Source organism: Pyxicephalus adspersus, chromosome 1 (assembly GCF_032062135.1).
Source record: "Pyxicephalus adspersus chromosome 1, UCB_Pads_2.0, whole genome shotgun sequence".
Taxonomy (NCBI): Eukaryota; Metazoa; Chordata; class Amphibia; order Anura; family Pyxicephalidae; genus Pyxicephalus; species Pyxicephalus adspersus.
The window spans coordinates 149,722,772-149,745,872 of NC_092858.1; the positions used below are offsets into that span (position 1 = coordinate 149,722,772).

At 38.7% G+C, this 23,101-nt stretch overlaps 1 protein-coding gene across 4 annotated transcripts in view; it reads right to left on the reverse strand.

The window, feature by feature from the left end:
* Window positions 1-23,101, reverse strand: part of NCOR1 (nuclear receptor corepressor 1) — an 83,336-nt gene that overhangs the window by 58,456 nt on the left and 1,779 nt on the right. For 3 of the 4 annotated variants that reach the window (XM_072430990.1, XM_072430984.1, XM_072431004.1), the window contains exons 2-3: window positions 2,308-2,482; window positions 578-693 (exon numbers count right to left, since the gene is read on the reverse strand). In XM_072430990.1, coding sequence (XP_072287091.1) covers window positions 578-693; window positions 2,308-2,415 — 224 coding nt within the window. In that variant the 5' untranslated portion in view covers window positions 2,416-2,482. The remainder of the gene's footprint in view (window positions 1-577; window positions 694-2,307; window positions 2,483-23,101) is intronic. The other variant, XM_072430997.1, reaches the window with a different exon arrangement.

Consider the following 23,101-nt stretch of genomic DNA (forward strand, 5'->3'; position numbering starts at 1 on the left):
CGGCTTATTTTACAAGGAAACCACATTTGTCTAGCAAGCAATCTGTTGAACCCAACAAACATTCCAATGTGGTTTAACAGAGTGCTCGTACAGCAGAAGAATTTCAGTTGCATTTAATCAACGTGATTGAAGATAAACAAAATGTTCACCTTAGCAGGTAGCCATCATACGCGGAGGCCTGTTAGGATTGAGGGCGCAGCTGAAACCACACAGACTCTGCAAGTCAGATTTGCTGTAGCTACTAAACAGAGCGACAATTGTCCGAATGGGGGAGCTGCAAAAATGAGCTTCCCCTGCAGCAGTTCAATTCTCTGAGTCAGCAAAAACAAAGCACTTATGTATATATAAATTTCCACCAATCCCACTCATAAAAACTGATGCCTGTCACAGCCTTTTTAGCAGCCATAATAAAATTTAGATAATTTCTTAAAAGAATATTTGTAATCCTTCAGTAACAAAAAAATCTTAAAGGAGACAAAAAGGCAAAGTCAGTAAAATCTCCCACCAAATCAAAACTTAGACTGTTAGCTATCCTGTCCTCCACCCCCACCCCCACATTCCATAAGAGAAAAAATACCTGTCTGACCCTGGATGAAATTCAGACAACAAAGATGGCCGTCTTCTAAGCTGCTGTTGCTGCAAAAGCTGGGAGGCTTCCAAATGAGCATTGCGGTACTCTGATATAGAAAAATCCTAGAAGGTGGAGAGAGAAAAAAAAAGTTAGTAAAATTTTGACAATACCCAGGCATACACATTGAGAAGTTTTAAAAGCACAGGTCACATTTAATGCAGCTTCCATTAGTAATGCAGCTTCCATTAGTAATGCAGCATTATCCAATGAGGTTTCTGGAAAATAAGGCAAGAGGCAAGCATCATATAAGTAATGGGGGGGACTGGTCGGCTGAGTTCTATAGCGAGCTATATTAAGCTCGCTCTGTGTCTTTGGCAAGCTGCTTTGGTGAGCACCAGAAAAGGGCAAAAGCAAAAGCAGAAAATTGCAGAAAAGGGTGTTAAACGCCACTCATTTGTGTTGGCAGTGATAAAAGGCCCTATATGTTGCATGTGTGCAAGAAGATTCAGAGTTCAAATAGCAACTCCACAGTCCAGCTACTGGGAGGAAAAAAGAGTTGCCATACGCTATGGGGAGTGTTGGAAGTTAATCTCACCAAAAGAAAATGGCGCTGCACAGGCTGGACAAGAGACCTGTTTCCAGCACAATATTGTTGACAAAGCAAAATTTGATGAGCTAAGGTAAGACTTTAGCTTTTTAACATTAATGCTCAAGACTCGTATTGTTAAGTAAAACCACCGGTGACAATAAAAGTACCACTGAGAAATCTTAGACAAGGACTGGGAAAAGTCAACTTACAATGCAGCATTGCTAGCCCTACATCAAATTTCAACTACTTCTTTTATCATTTTGACTTTGTGTGTGCATGTTTTTTTTTTTTTTATTAACCAAGATAACCTCTACTTGTAAATTCTTTCCACCATGGATCTCTTGCTTGGACTGCCGAGTGTAGTGACAAGTCTATAAATGTGCCCATGAAAACTCTGCTTACTTGTATAGTTTACCACTCAAAAAAGTTAAGAAAAAATCAAATGATTTTTAATTGTGCTCACCCTCCCATAAACATGTTTAAACAGCTGAATATCAGCAATGTTAAAATCAATAGAACTGAGACTCGCTCAGGGGACCGACTTCCTTTTCTCAGTGTGACTTCCACAATGCAAAATATTATAAAAGGCTTATTTCTGAATCAAGTAATATTGCTAGCTGTAAAAAAACAAAACAAAAAAAACTTTCTATATTGAAATAATCTCTTATCAGATGGGTGTCACATATTTATGTTGAAGCTCTTCCTCCTTTACTGTTCCATCAAAGGGTGCTGCCATCTTCCTTCTTTTCTACTTGGAGATGTTATTTGGCTATTTTCATGGGCTGGGCCTGCATGACATAACTCCTGCATGGGAGTTCATTCATTCCACACACAAGGAAAGCTGGGATTGCAGGGTTTCCCTGGCAAGCAATGCAGTAGGCAAACAATGCAGTAGGTAAGAACAGTTATTGCAGAAAGGACATCGCCTGTCCAATTGCAAAACCACCTTCCTGAGTCGCAAATATTCAAAGCGCAAAATTAGTTCCACTTTAAATACTTCATCCGTTTCCTGCACAGTAAAAAACTAAATGCAGCAGTATAACAAAAAAAAATTCAATGACCCGATTCATTACAACATCAATCAATTTTAAATCTTGTGCTAATAGAATATTCTGGTTTAGATGGTATTATATTATAAAATACTGACCTGCTGGTGTCTGCTGCTGGGAAAAGTATACTGGACTGGATGGGTGGAGTAGCGACTCTGCTCAGTGCTAAAAGCTCCTTGGTTAGGAGGATACCCTGAACTTGACATACTGGGAAACAAAGTCCTCACTGAAGAAGGTCAAGGCCAGTGCACAATCATGTTTTCAGGAAACCACCTGCAGAAAATAGGATTCATTAGTTCTGCTAATCTGCAACGCATAAAACAAACATAAGGAGGCTTAAGGTAAATTAAGACATAAAGGAGAAAGGAAACACATAAATTCACAAAAGCCTTAAAGCTGGACTTTGGGGGATAGGAGTAAAATGCACCTCATCCTTCTTTCCCCTGATGGCCAAGGGATATTCCCAATTGTTGGAGATGTTCGGTGAACTCACAATGCAGAATTGCTGATCCTATCAGAGCCTTGTCATATAGAACAGCCCGGATTAATGAGGGATAAAGTAAGAGTGCATTATATTGCTACTCAAGCAAAAATTAGCATTTAGTCCTAATAAAACATTGTAGATGTTATATTTCCCCACTACACTACTAACAATGAGATTCTGCTTTTGTGAAAGATGTAAGGGAACAGTACTCTCACTAATCAAAAGCAAAATGGACACAGGTTCTCACCCTTGTCTACATCAGTGATTTTCAACCACTGTGCCATGGCACACTAGTGAGACCTTCAGGTGTACCCTGGGAAATTATCTAAGTCATGGTGGATCGCCATGGCTACAGGGCCCTGGCTCCGCCCACTCATGTAAGCAAGGTCGGCCATAGTTCTGGCTTGTGATAGCACAGGACCCATAGTATGATAAAGAAATACAGAGGCTGCTCTCTCTCTGGTTGGGTGAGTCATAATGCACCTTAGTTAGAACTTCTTTTAATGTATATTCTTATAAATTGAAGGCATATACTTCTTTTTTTTTCCCCTGTATCCAGTATCTTGATTTGTAGTGGTTGTTAAAGGTCTAACTTTCAGGGGATCTAAATATACATTGTTTTTTTGTAGAGTGCTGCTACATGTCACCTGACAAATATTTGACGAAGGCTTTAAAGGCACCCCATTTTTTTTTCTAGCATTTTTACTCAGATCAATATTTGGGTATAACATGTTACTGGGTACTGAAGAAACCATGCACCATTCCAGAATATAACTAAATGGAATAGATTTACATTCCATTAACAGACAAGAATGAAGAGTGCAAAAATATACCTACTAAAATATGACACAGTTTTGCACAAAATGTGTTGCACTCTGTTATAGTAAAGCTTAGCAGCTTTTTAGAAAGTCCTGTGTTACATATAATAGAAAAAGAAAATGTAGGGACTTTAAAGGCAGTGTGTATATTTATATACACATATGACCATGTTGCCGAGTAGCTAACAGTTGTAAAATTCAACAATACCAGTAACATTGAAAATTCTTAAATATAAAAGTTAAAAACAAACGATAACACAACAAAACATGCAAACCACATAAGCAATATTTGTCCTTTGTTATTATTATTTTTATTATATGAAGGATAATTCATGCATATGCAAACCACATATGCATGAATTATCCTTCATATAATAATAATAATTATAATAATAATAATATTAATAATAATAATAATAAAGGTCAATTCATGCATATGTGGTTTGCATGTTTTGTTGTGTTATTGTTTGTTTTTAATTTTTATATTAAAGAATTTTCAATATTACGTGTTGAATTTTACAACTGTTAGTTACTCGTCAACAGTCATATGTGTATGTATATATATATACTGCAAGTCCATCACCTTTTCTTTTTCTATTATTTGTTAATTTCAGAATGTGGCAGGTAATTTTGTTGAAGTAAATTTGGGACTCTTCAGGTTTGTTTCATTAACCCCCTTAGCGTTCTAATTCACTTCGTATTTCCATGCTAATGATCGAACAGGAAGGACGTGTCCCCAGAACCTGCAGGGACCAGCAGGACGAGGAGGACACCAAAGGAGCAAGGTAAATTTTTTTTGTTTTTTTTAAGGTTTAAGTGACCCCGAGTGTGACTCGGGTTTACCGCTTTTTGCAGGTAAAATCCACTCCGAGTCACACTCAGGATTACTGCTAGGGGGGTTAAAGCCCTGTGTTACACTTATGCACAGCTAGTGGAGTGAAGGGGCTAATAACACATAAAACTATTTGAGCCAGGAGTTTGCACATGTTCATTTGCTTTTAATATTAAAAGTGAACTTTAATCTGCAAAAGGATCATTTTAAAGCGGAAGTAAAAAAATAAAATAAAATAAAGAATTGTATTGTGCCATACATGTTCATGCTGTTATGCAAGATAAACTATATATATTTTAAATATAAAGTATACTCGGTATATGTATAAATAAATATATGATTAGCATTCTTATTGATAGTAGATCATTTTGACTTGGTCATTTTAAAAGTGTCTCGCAAGCCAAAAAAGTGTGGGCACCCCTGATCCAAGTCTTCTAAACAGGCCTAGGTTTCGAGGAGTATAAATAAATTGAGAATCTATATGGTCATTATATATACTGTATTAAGCTACAGAGTGTAGTTTTGTAATATTTTTGGTTTGTAATGTGCCGCAGGATTTTTTCAATGTAAAAAATGTGCTGTGGCTCAAAAAAGGTTGAAAAACACTGATCTACATTATATAAAACCAAACTAAACACTGAGCTTTAAATCAAAGGTCTAATATAAAAGGCATTTTTGTTAGCTGAATATGTAAATAACTTGATATTAAGATACCAACAAGGGAAAACACATGGAAACAGAACATCTGGAGTGTGAAAGCTCAGTAAACTCTGTGACTTCCATATGTCTTATCAGCAGTCAGATATTAGGGACAAGGAGTTGATAACAGTACTGCCCTAGTCACATGCAGTCTGGTATGTATTTTTTACTTGCAAGCCAGACAGCAAAAACTGATTACCTCCAATTCACGAAAGGGTAAAAAAAAAGTAGAAATTTCTTTTATGCCATAATGTGCCCACCATACTGCTTTCAAATATTGTTTTTAGGAAAACTGTAGGCACAATATGTTTAAAAAAAATTAAAAGGTAGTCATGTGATCATCCAAGCCGCGATCTAATTCTCTCAAAGTGAAAAGTGAAAGGAAGGCCACAAGTCAGCGCAGGGACAATTTGTCCCAATACTCAGCGTGCGTGCTGGACTGGCAATTCAATAAGTTCCTCATTTAGGCGTATACAAATCTTAACACAAGCCAAACAATCTAAGAACTGGAGAAAGAAATTCTTGCTGAATGGATGTCACAAGTAAATTCACTGAAATGGGAAAATAATTGTACAAAATGACATGACACATATTAACCTTTACTTTGTACCTCCATTTACATCAGCAAAGAGTGAAGAAAATACTCTATTTACTATAGGGAGCACTTGACTCCCTCTAATCCTGTTGCAAGAATAATTATTGTTATTACACAGTATTTAAATAACACTGACATATTACGCAGCGCTGTACAAAGTCCATAGTCCTGTCACTAGCTGTCCCTCAAACGGTCTCACAATCTAATCTCCTTACCACAGTCATAGTCAAGGACAATTTTGGGGGAAGCCAATTAACCTAACTGCATGTTTTTGGAATGTGAGAGCAAACCAGGGTATGCAGAGGTAACACAGGGAAAACCTGCAAACTCCATGCAGATAGTGTCCCGCTTGAGATTTGAATCTGGGACCTAGCACATCAAAGGTGAGAGAGCTAACCTTTGAGGCATCATGCTGCTGTTTGTATGTTTTATAAGTTGGATCATTACATGAGTACCCAGAGGAAACCCATGCAAACATGGGGATAACCTGCAAACTCCATGCAGCTAGTGTCCTGGCCGAGATTTGAACTTGGGACCTAGCGCTGCAAAGGCCAGAGTGCTAACCACTGAGCCACTGTGCTGCCCTAATCACCAGATTCTCACATGGGGAGAGTCCATAGTGCATGGGACAACCTTTGGGGGTCATGGCTTACACAGGGCAGTTTCTCCTGCTCCTTGTAGCCCAATGCAGTAGGAGGTACCGAAGACAAGATTCAATTGCTGGACAGTTCTTTGTAAATATACCATAATATAAATATTACCCCATCAGTTTACACTGTCTCTACACAAAACCTACCTCAACATTTAAGACTACAATCGCTGGCTTTGTAGAAATCTTTACAGCCAGAGCCCAGTGGTATAACTCATTTCACACATTTTTATGCTCATAGTTGGGTTCACATACCAGAAAAAAAAATATGCATACAGCTGTACTTCATTTTCTCACCAAGTTTTCATGTGATCACAAGTTCTTAGAAAAGAAGTTTGTGAAATCATGCCAGGTCCCTTCATTTGTTAAATGAGGAGAAGGAAGAGAACAATTTCCTCTAACCTTGTCCTTACAGAGGATGCACATATTAAGATTCACTACAAAGGGGTATTCACAGAGCAGAGAACTACGTAAAGAAAGCAATGCGATGTCGGCTAAACATACAGGAAGATCTACAAGAACATACAGGATAATGTTCACAGAAGCCAAACGCTGCTTCCATTTATGGTATAAATCCAGCAGCATCTGCACAGGTAAAGCGCTCCTAAACTCAGAAATTTCGCTTTACTTAAAACTTTTATGTAAAGTTAAAATTCTATTTTTTTTTTTTTTTAATGCAACACTCTTTAAAAAAAAAAAAAGGATGCAGCACTGCCCCCTAATTCTTGATCGCCTAGGCAATCGAGAATGAATGGGAGCGCAAAGCCTCCCGGGAGGCTCTTGGGTGCTTCTTCTGTGCATGCCTGAGCATCTCGGCCATGCGCAGAAGAAGCCTTTTCGTGAAAAAAGAAACATCTGCCGATATCCCGCATGCGCAGTGAGATCACGAAGTTTTTTTTCAAACTACATCACCCGATCTCGTGCCTGTGTCGGGTGATGTAGGAAGAAGAACCAGGAAGAAGAGGCAAAGATGGTGCTGAATGACACGCCGGATAAAGGACAGATGCCAGGATGATGTGGGACCCAATGGAAGACACCTCTGGATGAATCAGACTGCCCTGCGGGATTGAAGGTAAGTGTATTTTTTTTGTTTTTAGGCACTTTTGAGTTTAGTTCCTCTTTAAGCCCCCAAACGTCTCAGTTTATGGTCCCTTAAAAAGAGTAAAATGTGAGTGAGCAATAATTGTAGCCCAAATCAACATCTCTCTACTTATTAGTAAATAGTTCATTCTGGTAGCCTGCCTTGGTTTGGTCAGACAGAGGATTTAGAATGTGTTATGGAGAGATAATGTAGTACAAGAATAATAGGCAAATTGCTCCTATTGTATATTTTATGCATCTCCTTGCAGCATCATTTAACATACAGTATATACTGCAAATCTTTGTTTTCTCTCCTTAGTTTTAAGAGGAAGAGAATTAGCTGGAATTCCCTTTAAAGTTTGATAATAAATATGAAGAGCAGACACCAAACCTTCACTTACAATTTAGTAATGGGTTACTTCCATAGTTTATAGCAGTTTCTCTATCATATACCTGTGTGAAATAATTAAAACACGCCCCTACTTATCAATTATCGTCAGACAGCGGCGCATGTAGGAAATAAAAGGTTATGTGAGCGAGGGAGACAGCACTGCAGACTAATGTCACAACCGCTGAACATAAACACACAACTTGTGGTTACCAGCCAACAAAATGTCAGACGGATGGCAATCTATTATTGTCAGCACAAGCAGGGGAAACCCCTCCAATAACATCACTGAAAATAAAGAATGGAGAATTAGAAGGACAATCTGCATTTCCTTTCAGTGCAGACCTAATGCTGCCTACGTGTTTCCTGATGAAAGAAAGCAGTGATAGTAAGATACACAAAAAAGCAATCCTATCATGAAGTGATTCCATAGATTTACTATCCATATGGGATTGGTCTGGCTTGTAGTAAACAGCCACAGGAACTTGTTCAAATAAAAAAGATTTGTTTTCCTTCCAGCAAAGTTGGGGACAAAATCTACAGTAAATGGCTCTTTACTACACATACTATTTCGTGGACTCCAAGCTTTGCCTAGCAGTAGTCTTAATTTGCATCTCAATGTCTTACAGAATGGTAAGAAATCCAATGCTGGCATAGAAGAACCAAGAGGGAGGAGATAATAAACATCAGAATAATGAAAACACATTTACCAATTTTGCCACATTTCCTGTGAGTAAGTGCAGACAACTCTTTGTGACATCAATATACAAACACCACAGGACGTAAAAGAAGGAGCGAAAGAGGATGCAAACACATGCCACACAACAACATCTGACAATGCTATACCCAAACAGCAACGTACACATTTACTTCTTTAGACATTTGCAATACTATAATGTCTACTGTAAGGGCCATACACTCCCACTTCAAGGGTATCTCTCTAATATTAGCATACTTGGAAAGAAGAATGGTCTTGTAACAATACTACAACATGTTAGTTTTTAGATCTAAACTGGAACCAGTTACAATTCTAAAAAAACAAAACTGGAAACTGATCGCTCAGTGGCTTTATTTCAATTTACAGATGCACAAAGGTTTCTGAGAGATTCTTCTCAATACACCCTTGGTACATATTCTGCATTTTGTGGGGTATTCAGTAGTACTGAAGCTCTGTCTGCATAGGCTGTGGCTTGTGAGATGAAAGATTCACAAATATCTATCACTAGAAAAGCATTCTCACAAAAAATGGTAATGCAGGGAGCACTTGTTTAACATGGCCTGCATCTGTGCCTCCAGCACAACAAAAATGTACTTTTCAGCAGCAAACAGATTTTTGAAATCTACTTTTCGGTTAACACGGGATGCGTCTTCTAGCTCTGATTCAGACTTTAGGAACATCCAAGTCCTCAAAGTGTTCCTAAGTGTCCTCAACAGACCAATGTGATTATTTCCCAAGGTCAGAGGTGTTTTGGAGCAAGACTCATAGATTTCTACCTGTGAAAGAGATAATCACGCCAACTTCATTTCAGCAGTACATATTATCTGAGCTATAATGCTGCCAATTGAACCCTGACCAAAAAAAATAATTTTACATTGGCACTGGGCTTTCTCTTCATTTTTTGAAGTTTGAAAAGGGAATACACACCTACGCCAGCCATTTCCACAGGATTGAATGAAGACTGCAGCTCACATACATAGGCCTATTCTCTGTGGATCAGAGACAAAGCATACAAAGCCAACAAAATCTTTAGACATACCATGGCCTGTAGAAAATGTGGCAAACTGTAAAGGCCTCAACGAATGATGGCTTGGGACTGTCATGCACTGGTACATAAAATGTATGACTGCCAACATTCAAAACCGTAATCAATAGAAATGCTATCTAGTCTCCACGATCGTTCATATATATCGTGCATGAACGTTCGTCGTTCGTTTTCCAACGATAATAATTGGAAGTGTGTATGTAGCTTAAGTGTCCTCAACAGACCAATGTGATTAATTCCCAAGGTCAGAGGTGTTTTGGAGCAAGACTCATAGATTTCTACCTGTGAAATAGATAATCACGCCAACTTCATTTCAGCAGTACATATTATCTGAGCTATAATTCTGCCAATTGAACCCTGACCAAAAAAATAATTTTACACTGGCACTGGGCTTTCTCTTCATTTTTTGAAGTTTGAAAAGGGAATACACACCTACGCCAGCCATTTTTCATATACCATGCTCCAAATGCTGTGGTGGCAGTCAGAGAAAATAAACCTCTTTTCAGTCTTGCAAAGGAAACTTACTGGCATGTTAAAATAAAGGTAACATGAACCAAATGCAACATTTTTACATCTGCTGCAGTAGACAAAAACAGATTGTGGCAGTACAGTTTACAAAGAGCAAATCATAAAGAAATCCTAAAGGCATCAAGTGAGGACTTTTTGTTTCCGATAATTGCAATCAGTGTAGCTGCACATTTCTTAACCCTCTGCCCTTCTAAAAGCCTTATAATAGTCTAATAATCTTATACTTTGGAGGCTCTAAACATTGCATCCTATTGGCACCATTCTCTGCCGGAGTATAAATACTCCACAGGATTGAATGAAGACTGCAGCTCACATACACAGGCCTATTCTCTGTGGATCAGAGACAAAGCATACAAAGCCAACAAAATCTTTAGACATACCATGGCATGTAGGAAATGTGGCAAACTGTAAAGGCCTCCACGAATGATGGCTTGGGACTGTCATGCACTGGTACATAAAATGTATGACTGCCAACATTCAAAACCGTAATCAATAGAAATGCTATCTAGTCTCCAATAATAGAGTATGATACATGCTCTAAATGAGAACACCGCACCATCTATTGGTAAAATCAAAGCATCAACCTAGCAATAAAATCCTGATCGGTAGGCATGTCCCTGTTCAATGCCCTAAAGTACTGCAGCTAGAGGCAGCCAGGCAACTAAAATTTTCACACCACTGGCAAATGACTCTAGGGAAAAATGCAATATGCTCAGATCTGTGCAAAAAGGCTCAATTCATACAAGATATAGATTCAGAGAAGCTGGAATGAGGTTGGGTTGCATATAACCTAAAGTCAGACCTCTCTCCCTACAGGAGGGCAGAGGATATACCATCAACAGGCAGTCACAGTTTAAATACTACAGATACAGACACAGGCCATAGAGCACAATCTTTTACATATATAATTAGGTACACCCCATTAATCATATAAAATAATTATGGGGAGAATACTTGCAGCTTTTAGCAAACTCTCACTTCTTGTACACAAAACCCAATGCATACTGCAATGTTTTTAACTACCATATGCCAATGAAAGGGCAGTGAAAGCTCCTCTAAAGCTTCCATCAACAGCGTACATCCAGAACTAAGTAATGTTGAAATGGAACATGCGTGTGTTGTGAAGACAACTTACGTCTGTATCTGTGCAAACACTGTAAAATAAATAAAAACGCTCAGCTGCTATAGAAAACTATAGAATATTATTATATTACAATTTACTCTTACAAGTCAGAGACTAGAAAATACTGGAAAAAAATAAGGGCAACCGTAGGACTGATGAATGAGCTACATAAGTGGATGGGCCTAGTTTCTACCAGTGAATAAAATTGTTCATGTTTCTTGTAATTTAGTCTAGCGAGGTTTGTTAACCTCACAGCTGGTCTCATCTTTACCTGCTGTATAGAAGAAGAAAAAATTAGGACATTCGCACGTTTCCACCACCACAATCTCCAAGAGTGTCCCCAGGATTTGGGGGAAATTAAGTATAGCATCCATTGTTCTTTCTGCTCAGGGTGTCACATGACCAGTGACTGACCCTCCACACATGAATTCAGAAATGAGGGGATTGAGGTGAAGAGCAGTGTGCAAACACATTGCCAGCCAAACAGCTACTCTGTCCACCACTTTGCTTCCATACATCGTCTGTATTCACCTATCAACAGGACTGTTATTAAATTTACTGTGTTCAGTTTTGTGTTTAATTAGGCTTTAATTTAAGAAATCACATGGCTTGCTGTGTCAATCGGGACTGGACTAGGCTAACAGAGCTCTTTGGGAGAAATAAAGCAGGACTACAGTCTATGATATGGCAGAACATTTCTTTTCTATACTTAGGCATTTGGAACAGTACAAAAATTACATCACAATTTGAAAACAACAACAGAACTTGTCTTCACAATGCTCAAGCTTTTGTGTTGTTTTATAAAAATAGAAGAAAGAAACAAGTCATATGACTTCATTCAACTTGTGTTCTGCAACATTTTATTACAAGCATGAGGAATCTTAGGAAAACAAATAACATGAACATTTTTTTTTGAGGTTGAAAAAATAACTTGAAAAAAAATCTAAAAAGTAATCCCAGCTCTGCCTTTTGGGTAGTTAAGGCATATTTCTCATAGAAGAATCAATGGTCATAAAGTGCCACTATAAACCAACTTTTGCTGGATTGAAGCAGACGAATCATCACAATTTTATCATTATGTAAAAGAGTGACTATCTTATTTACATATTGAAAAAATGCTCAATCTCACGCATGGGCAGTGAGATCTGCACTTTTCTTGTCATATTTGGAGGAAGACACATCACCGGACCTCGCTCTTTATTACAGTCAGAAAATGACTTTTTCTACTGGTTGGTATGGGCGCTCTGTGCATTTCTATGTAACCCACAGAGGATAAAACTCTGCACAGGTCCCATGACACATTTCAAGATAAACTCTATTTCTCCTCCCAGGCAGACATTAAAATGGAAAGCAATTCATTTTAAATGAGGTAGAAAATCTCTCAACCCACCAAGCAGGTAAAACACGAAATGGTAAAATTCCAAGAATTCTCAGAATAACGGGCTTTATGATAAGTGTGTTACAGCTACATCACTAAAGAAAAGAAACATTTTAGTATCACTAGCTGAAGAAATTCAAGTGTGTTCATGAAGTCGGCAATGACAATATACAAAGGGCAATTTACTACTTTATAATCTACACGATGCCACCAACAAGTACCTGTACATAAATAATTGGACATTGACTTTTTTATGGACTTGTATTTTTTTCAACATAACTATTACTAGGTATACTCTTCTGTGCATTTGAATTAATGATATTTTCGATCAAAATACTACAATCCTAATTACAGCCAATTTACATAAATCTCTAGATCTACAAGAATCCAATGTTCCATTCACATTTTTAAAAAAGAGATTTAAATTACAATTGATTTTCCAAATATATTTAATCAAAATATCACATTTTTGATATTTAATCAATCAATTTTCAGTCACTCAAACCATGAGTGGCTTCTTAGCATACGTTCACATTTACTATGAAAAAACGGCAATTGAGAATCGTCTGTCGGATCAAGAGTTATTAAGTAAATACAAAGAATTGTTTGACTGTATTTACCATTTCATAGGTAGATCATATGAAAGAAATAAGTCATAACATCTTTAGAAACCTTAAAATAAATCTTAAATAACATACAATTTCATGTAATACCTTATTAGTCCTTAGTTACCTCAATTTTGATTTTTTTAGGTCTTTTCCCACCATTGCTATGGACCAGGTGACTATCTATATCTTAACATGCAGCATTACATACAAAACAATATATATACTAATGTCTGCTCTGCTGCATAGACTAACATGAACAAATACTATATTACCTAAACAATGCAATAAAAAGGAATATAAAGTAAAGAGTCATATAAAGTAAACCTTTCACAAAAAATGAATAGACGCAAGCATTGCTAACCTTCTCAACATGCCAATTGTGGACCCTTTATTAGTTTGTTGTGAGAGCAAACAGTAAGAATAAAAACATCATGGAAATATCAGATGTATTTTTCTGCAGGCTTGTTCTCAGTCTGTAACTCAAAGTGTACTTTTTTCTGGAGCTATGCCCTTTAGTAAAGTTGAATCACATCTAGTGTTGTTTAACCTACTTCCAATATGTCCTTGCTCTCCTGGACCCCTGCCCTAGGGTGACATTATCATACTAGCCTGGTGAACAAATACTACTGCAGTGAACAACGCTCACATTCAGTGCTGCAGTAACTTATTGTTGCGGTGCATTTACCCATTTCCTCATACCAGGCATGGCTGTCTATTGGGAGACAATACATGGTCGCATCTCCTCGTGGCAGCCCCATGGGGAATGATTGGGGGGGGGTCAGTGAGCGGTCTTACAGCCTCCAGCTGTCAAATCCACAGACGCTGGTTCTTTAAGAACCAGCACTACTGTGCAAACCTCCAAGAATTGCACAATTTAGAGGCTTATAGATCACAGCCACCACTGGGGAAGTAAAGGAAAGGATTTATGGGGCCCGATTTAATAAAGCTCTTGAAGGCTGGAGAGAATACACTTTCATCAGTAAGCTGGATGATCCAGCAAACCTGAAATGGATCTGTCCCAGGATTCAAAACATTTGCTAGCAAATACCTTTGAAGAAATACATTCCAGGTTTGTTGGATCATCCAGGTTCACTGATGAAAGTGTATCATCTCCAACCTTGGAGAGCTTTAATAAATCAGAGCCTATTATGTCAGAGGCCAGAAGAAGTTGAGTGAAAAAAAACTGTTTTTTAATGAGATCCACATTATCTGCACAAAAAGGGATCACAGACAGCAACTAAGACAGCAGTAAGATAACTGCACATAAACTATATCTCTTATTTATACAATAAGCAACCTTTTCAATTTGCATACTTTCAAACTCATAAAAAAAGGTTGGGGGTCGAATTTTTCATCAAACACAAATAAATTCTATAAAAAGCATCATAAATGACAACCACTGCAATTAAGCAATGATTTGATTAAAACAGCAACAGATGATTGGGGACATAAAAATGCAGCACATTTTCCAATTTTCATCATGTCCACTGGTTTAAGTGACCTCTGTTAAAATCATTATGGCCAGGATTTTTAAATGGTTTGCAAAACACATCCATAATGAACAGGCTTTCTAAAACCACATAGAATATAAGCTAATGCCTTTTGTTAATATTATACGACACAAGTTTTACTTATCCCGCTAAGCGCAGCAATCAATCTAAAAATGACACAACTATCATTCTGTATTAAATTTGAAAACATTCAAAAAATAAAAAAATTCAGTTTCGACCTAAAACTTTTTGGCATCTATAGTAAGGAAAAAAAGCTTGATTCTCCGATTCCTAAATGAATTGTATTATATATGCCAAGTCTACAACTAGCCAACTCAAAATATAAACAATTTCAATAGAGCCTTGTTCACATGGGTTGTACATTGTGACTCCCACAGACAGGCAAGAACGTCAGACATGTCATAGAAAGCAATGCCTGATGTTCCCCTTAACAGTATTGCCGGAACTGCTGTACACATTTCTGTACAATGCCCCAACGTAATAAATGAAGACCACGTCACAGCAGACAGCAGTGCAGATGGCCGAGTGTAATGCGAACGTAGTTTCAGGGAAAGGAAACATACTATTGCCAAAAGCATTTGGCATGTGCTGCAAAATATCCCCAATGGTCATAACTGGACAAATGAGACTATGTACTCTGTGCCTGTGCGCAGTAAGCAAGCATAACCAGTGCCAGTGCCCTTTCACCAATTTGGAAGAATTCAGGTCTGAAACCTAAAAACTGCCACTCCAACAGACATAAGCACACACCAGGGTGGTATATAGACTGCTATCCTTTCTTTTGTATGCATTTATTCACTACTTCCTACCTATATTTTTCAGAATGTTTACTGTTTACTAAGAGAAAGCTAGAATAGTTTCCTGTGATTACCAAGATATGTAAAATTGAAAAAAATGATTGTTTACAAATAAAAATGCAAGGCACAAAAATGCGACCCTGTAACACTTTATTATGGGTAGACATCACAGGGGCAGCCAGTCAGAATCTCTGATTGTAAACATATGAGAGCCAAGCAGTAAAGGAGAGGGAAGGAGATTAATACCCCATTTCATTTACTTCAGGATGGGTGCAATTTCAGCTTGAGCTACAAAGCTCTGTATACAGTTATTAACGGATAAAAAAAGGATAGTCTGAAATAACCAAGACTGGAAAAAACTTAAACAAAGTATTTATAAATGATGTGAAAAAGGAATAGAAATCATACTGCTATAAGTATTTTATATGCCTCTTCTTTAGGAACCCCCTTATATTTTGAAGTTTGGAGTTGTATACTAAAAACTAACTTAAAGCGTACCTAAACTTACAATTTTCACTTTACATAAAAGGGTAGACAACCCTTTTATGTAAAAAAAAAAATTCTGTTTTTTTTTTTTTTTTTTTTAGGGAAGCAATCCCCCCCCCTTTTTTTTTATAAAAAAAGGTGCAGCACCGCCCTCTAATTCTCGATTGCCTATGAATGGGAGTGCAAAGCCTCCCGGGATACCTACGTCACGCATCCGGGGAGGCTCTTGGGTGCTCCCTCTGCACATGCTGAGCATCTCAGGCATGCACAGAAGGAGCCTTTTCATGAAATAGGAAAAAAAAATTTTTCCCATCTATGTCACCCAATCTCGTGCCAAGGTCAGGTGACATAGGATGAAGAACCAGGTAGAAAAGGTGAAAATGGCGGTGTTCGAAGCGCCGGCACAAAAGCGGATGACGCAGGACACGATGGAAGACACCTCCGGGCCGTTTGACTGCGCAGCAGGATTTAGGGGAAGTGAATTTTTTTTGTTTTGGGGGACTTTTAAATTTAGTTCCCTTAAAAAACGCCTTTCACTAATAAGTACCCCAAGCTAAGCCACAATAACTACGACACCAACACTAGACTAAAAACAAAAAATCCTGAGTTATGAAAAATTAGACCGCTAAATCTTAGAACACCATGACCAAAGAAAAATGCTTCTTGCATTAAAACACTCTTAAATATAAAAAAAAGTAATATACCGTATTTTTCGGACCATAAGACGCACTTTTTTTCCCCCTAAAGTGGGGGGAAAATCAGGGTGCGTCTTATGGTCCGAATGCATATTTTTTTACTTACCTGTAGCCCCGCCGGTCCCCGCAGCCAGTGTCCTCCTCTGTGTTCCTGTGTCCCAGCGTGCGGCACTTGTGCCCGCCCACGAAGGCGGCGTCGATTGGTTTGATGAATGCCGATCGGCGCCGCCTTCATGGGCGGGCACAAGTGCCGCACGCTGGATCTCAGGGGAAATCAAATGAATTTTTTTTTTTCTTGTTTTCCCGTGCGGAAAACCTGGTGCGTCTTATAGTCCGGAGCGTCTAATTGTCCGAAAAATACGGTAATCAAACCGTAAATTGTATTAGATACAATGACTCTGAGTTATTAATCTCTAAGGCTGGAAAGGATACAATTTCATCAGTGAAGCTGTGTGATTCAGCAAACCTGGAATGAATTTCTTTAAAGTCATTTGATATTTGTTAGCAAATATTTTGAATCCTGGACCAGATGATGGAAATTGATGAATTGAGGAAGTGTATCCTCCCCAGTCTTGGAGAGCTTTTGATAAATAAGGCCCAATGCCTGCCACGAAATGTACAAAGACACATTAATGTACACAGATTGGTTGCAATCAACTCTAAGGTGAATGCAGGCTTGCAAAAAGCATTTAAAGCTTGAAGGTTGTTTATTACACAAGCAACAGGCATTGTTCCTGTGTTGTGGGTGCTGCCTTCTTCTCCTGATCCCGATTCATTTGGCATCCCGCAATGATGCAACTCACACACATGTATATCAGCGTTCATTCATTTCCAGCAGCCAGGGGTATGCTGGGATATTTGGCATCATACATCAAGTTGCACATGTGCATTTCAGTGTACATTTAAAGGGGAGAGGGGAAAAAATTGCAAACATCCAGGTAGGTTTATTTTATTGCAGATGGGACATCACCTGTAATAAACCTATCTCTTCACATTTCTTTCCTATTTAAGTTCTCCTTTAAAATATAAAAAAGCATCATAGCACATTCCACCTTTGTGTTCTCACATGGCTGATGTGCGATCCTGTTTGTCGGTGAATGGATGCTTACCATGCATTTTCACTTGTGCTCCCCAGACACCCAATGCATTTGTGAAAAGGAAAATTTTTACCATTGCATGGGTTTAGAGGAGCAAATGAACTCAGTTAAAAGCATTAATGCATTTTAAAGGCAAATGTATTACAGCAGCATTCTGAAAAGTGAGAATATTGTTTCAATCGTCTTTAGCAAAGAAATAGCCAATAGTTTAGGAAAGACACCAAAAGGGTACTGTCTATTTTGTGAAAGTATTTACCAAAAAAAGTGTTGGCAACAGGTTTGTCAGAATTACTGAATGAGCAAAAGGAATGATGCACAAATATATTTAGCCATAGATGTTAATGAATGGTCAGGGGTGCTTACATGATCCAGTAGTCTCATATTGGGAAGGCTTCATCCCTAAAAAGGTCTGAACGTACAAACTTCAATATTTAGAAGGGGAACTGTTCACGTATATGATAGAAAACAGTCATCAGGATGGTTTTAAAGGCCAAGGCAATTGTTTTGTTCACCTGCACCCCAAAATCAGTTCAGTGACATTGGCCCTGATCTATTAAAGCTCTCCAAGCCTGGAGAGGATACACTTTCGTCAGTGAAGCTTGGTGATCCAGCAAACCTGGAATGGATTTCTTAAAAGTAATTTGCTATTTGTTAGTTTGTAATTTGCTTTCCTGAACAACTGTCTTACAGATTTTGCCATGCTAGGCAAAAGTCGATACAAAAACAGATGATTACTAGTTTCTTTTGTAATGTATAAAAGCTGGCGTTCACCTTTAAAGTATCACAGCCCACCCTATCACAAAGTCCCATGAAACTGTTACTCTTTACTATAATTATCAAAATTAGATACAGCATTACATGCAACTTGGAGACCCATAGGGAGCACCACACACAAGCAGCAGAACCATTGTGGGTTCCCATAATTGAAGAATACTGCACAGGACTCCAAGGCTTTATACACACGTCAGATGATTCTCATCTGATTATCGCTTCAGGGCTGGAGTCGGAGAAGAATCTGATGCGTGTATAGCAGCCTCCAGACGTCGTTCATGGATCCGTCCTGGCAGATCAACGAAGGACTGTAATGGAAGTGAGAGAGCACAGTGGGGTACCATTTGTTCGTTCTCCCACCTCCCCTCTCCATAGAGCAGAACGGCGTTATATGTACAGAGCTCATTCATGCATCTTTCAGTCTTTTGTTTTTGAAAAGGATAGTAAAAGGATCTTTTCCAACAAAAAAAAAGTCGAACGTGTGTACGTAGCCTAAGACTTTAGTACCCAAAAACATAAAGAACACACTTTGTGTGTGCAAAAATATGCCCCACAGCATATGACTGGTTTTAAAAGGGTAACATGACCCAAAAAATGCTAATATATTACTATCTGGGTCTTTGATTTCATGGCCTCATTAGTTTTTTTCTTTTAAACCTGGCAATCTTTCAAGACTCTTTCTATGGTTACCCACTACTCCACCTTATTTATCAAGGAGCCATGGTTGTCATGCTGGGATGACCTTCTGCATGTCTTCCTCTCCTCATCCCTATTACAGGTGGGAAATTTGTAGTTTACAGAACATTGCTCGTGGTTTCAGTTCAATTCATGGAAATTCACAAACAGGGCTGTGGAGGCAAAGTACTTCTACCAATATTAACTCTAGGTACACAAGGATTGCTTGTGACACCACAGCCCTGGCCATAGGACACAACCAGCAAGATCAAGGAGGAAAATTCTGAACATGCCAAAAATGCTTATCCTACAAAAAAAAGGAACGCAGTCACCACATCTATGCAGCCCTAAACGGCAAAAAAAAAAAAATTGTTCTCCTTGGATAAAGATATCCAGCTCATTGTGCACTCACTGACCCTAGACTTACAAGGTCAAAACTTAATTATTGACAACAAACAAGTATCAAATTCTATTCCGACAAAAGGTTGCCCAACATGGATTTAATACAAGGCCACAAGGAAAACATATTTTTACAAACAGTAAACCAAATCAGCTGGATTTAAAAATTCCACTACTTTGTGGATATAAAAAGGTCACAGACTTCCTAAATGTGCGTTTTAAGTAACCAAAAACGAAAAATCTGTGGCACTTGGCATCAAGAAGTGCAGTGTTGGCAAGTGCACGCAAATCACACAAAATGCAACCAGATTTACACAAGAGCTCCAATTGATTCTTTGATAAGTTTTCGGCCTTGCTCAGATAAAAATCTCCAAGGGTTAAATGTGTGCTTAGGTTTGGGGAAGGGGTGTAAAGAGACCTTCACTTACCTCACTCCTGCAGGCCCCTCCTCTGTGTGGCCGGTCCTTGCAGCTGCTTTCATAGTGTGCTGTTGAATATTTTGCATTGTAAGCGAGGACACTAATGACCCGCCTGCAACCCAGAGGTTGGGTTAAGGAGGCGCAGTGCCAGCCACCGAGGGAGCAAGGGATAAGGTAAGTAAACTTGCTGTTTACAACGCCAAAATGAGCATTTAACACTTGCAGTATAAGCGTACAAGCTGATTTTCCAAGAATCCAGCAATGAAAAAAGCCAAAACATGCAGACATGAGATGTTTTGTCCTTTCAGATCAATTGTGATTAACAAAAATCTGCAAGTCAGTCAAAATGATTTTCAGGCATATGCCATAAAGTTTGTATAAACCGGCAACAACAAAACTGCAAGAAGGACCTTGGTCAAATAAGTACATCGAGAAAAAAACAGATGTCAGATCTTTTCTGTATTTTGGATTTTAGGATGTATGGGCTAAAATATGTATGGGCTATTATTAAATCCCATTTAATATTAAAAATAACTCTACATAATATATTGTATTTATCGCCTATTCAGAAAAGCTGCACTTACATACATACATAACCACAGGTAATGACCACTATTGTCTGCAGATCTAAATGAACAACAAGCTGCTAATAAAAGCACAAATAGCTTTTTAATAAAAAGTTTTAAATATAATAAGGCCTACTGGTATGTATGTTAAATGCAAAAAAAGGAATGTTTCTTAAAGTAGAACCAAAGTTCCACTTTTAAAAATTCTCGATCAGCCAGGTCATTGTTGTAGAAAGTGACAGGCAATGTCCCTTCTGCAACAATTCCTCCTACCTGTCTGATCGCTCAGTGAAACTGTCAAAAAAGCAGAACTGCAAAAGCGCACCTCAGCTTTGGTTGCCAAGATGCCTTGCATTTGCCAGGACTGAAAGAACTTCTGCACCTCTGCTTGGGAGTTACCTCATCCTGGTCCTACCAATCAAGGTGGCAGAAGATCACAAGGAGGAAGAAGATGGTGGCGCCCTGCAATGGAATGGGGATAGGCTAGTATAGCTAGTTTAGTTTTGCTTTAAACTGCGGTTCCAGCCCAGATTGGGTTTGGCATGGTTTGCCACTTGACTATGACCAAGCCTGAAATTAGAAGATCAATGGCAAAAGATAGCACATGGACAATCAATGACAGCACACACATGAATAGGGAGCTAGAGTATGTGTGAGGAGGAAACTATGGGGTAGAAAGGTGAAGCACTGGCTGAAAATTAAAACGTGCAGAAATATTGAAAGTTTTCAATAAAAGCCTTAAAATTAATAAAGGGGATTTACAACAAAACAGCCACAATATATGACAACAGTACAAAAAAAGTGTACTTTGCTACTATGTGCAACCCCCTATCTTTACACTAACCTAACTCCCTCCCCAGGTCCATATTTACCAAGACATGAAGGATCGAAGTCTGGCATTTAATTCATTTTCCCACCAGAAGTGCCATGGACCTTTACAGGGCTCATCTACCTGGCCAGGAAATAATCTATAGTAATGAATAAAGATGTACAGCACAGATGTGGGCAGCAGAGAGAAACTGGCGGTTGTGTAAAAAACACAGAATGTAGTCCTTCGGATCTTGGCAAGTACGGAAGTGTATACAGGGAGCAATAGGTTAGTGTAAGGGACAGAGAAAGATAGGTGCACATGTGAGGGAAAATTCCCTTCTTCTTTGACAAAGAACAAAGAAAAAAATTAAACAATTCTGTAATTTCAGTACTTTCTTGCACCTAGCTTAGACAACCAACTCCATTCTAAATGATTCTGTACCGCCAGGCTGCCTCCCAATGTCTTTCCTGTTTCTCTAAGTCCCTTACTTCTCTCCTCCCCCCAATCTTATCACCTTTATAAGCTGCGGGGTGTTTATACTCAGCCCCTTCCTCCTGGATGGACCCATCACTACCATAGGAATGGCTCACCCTTCCACAGCCAATTTCCTTTTGTGCTGATCAATCTGTGTTCCTGTTTTGCCTCACTAGTATGATTCTTTGCTGTTTGATTTACTATTATTCTGAAAACCCAAAAAACGGTGGTTGTAGATAGTAGTTTAAGCAACATTCTGAAAGTTCAAATGTGCATTAATTAGTATTTCAAGATGTATTATGAATCCAAAGATGGATTAAAGAGGTAAACTCACCTCCCCCTCAGTACACCTACAGTACATTCTGCAGAAGAGGCTGGTTAGGGTTTTTTTGGCTTCCCAGACATTATGGTAAAAACTATTTTGGATCCCAGTACTATACAATCGGATTTATTTTGGTGCTCAGTTGAAAAGAACGCCGAAGAATACCGTATCTTATATTCTGTTCTAAGCCTTGCTTCCTATAGGTGCCACCAACATCAATGGACCTCAGCACAGAATCCCAAATGCCAGGAGTAAAGTATGTGCCGGTAAAGTTTCCCCGGCATCCAGAGGTGTCACCCCTGGCTAGGCATACGTGTTAGAAGCTTGGGTGTCAGTTTTTTTTAATTTTTCACAAAAACAATTACATTTTTTTTGCATTTTCATGCATCATCTTAAAATACTAAGGGCGAATAAGCACATGGAAGCTGCAACATGCTGGGCATTGGTAAAATGAACCATATTTATGAAACTCAATGATGCTGCTACACCAGTGAACCATTTTTACACCCGTGGCAGCCCATAAAGAATGAATAGTGGAATCAGCATGCGGCTCAGCACACTCCCCTGCATAACACGCAAGCATCAGATATTGAAAGTGCAACAAGAGTTTGGCATCAGACAGGGTTTACTGCAGGAATAGACAGACAATGTGCCTTCTGCGATAAGCACTTACCTGACTGATGCCAGCTCATCTGTCAAAACTCGCTGAGCTGCACGTGTGAAAATCAGTGTTGCTCATCAAAGAAGGCTGAGATAAACATGCGCAGATCACCGTTGGTCATCAAAAGATGGCTGAGTTGCACATGCGCAGATCAGTGTTGGTCATTGGAAGACAGCTGAGGTGCACATGTGCAGATCAGCGCTGGTCATCAGAAGATGGATGAAGTACACATGCACAGATCAGCGCTGGTCATCAGAAGATGG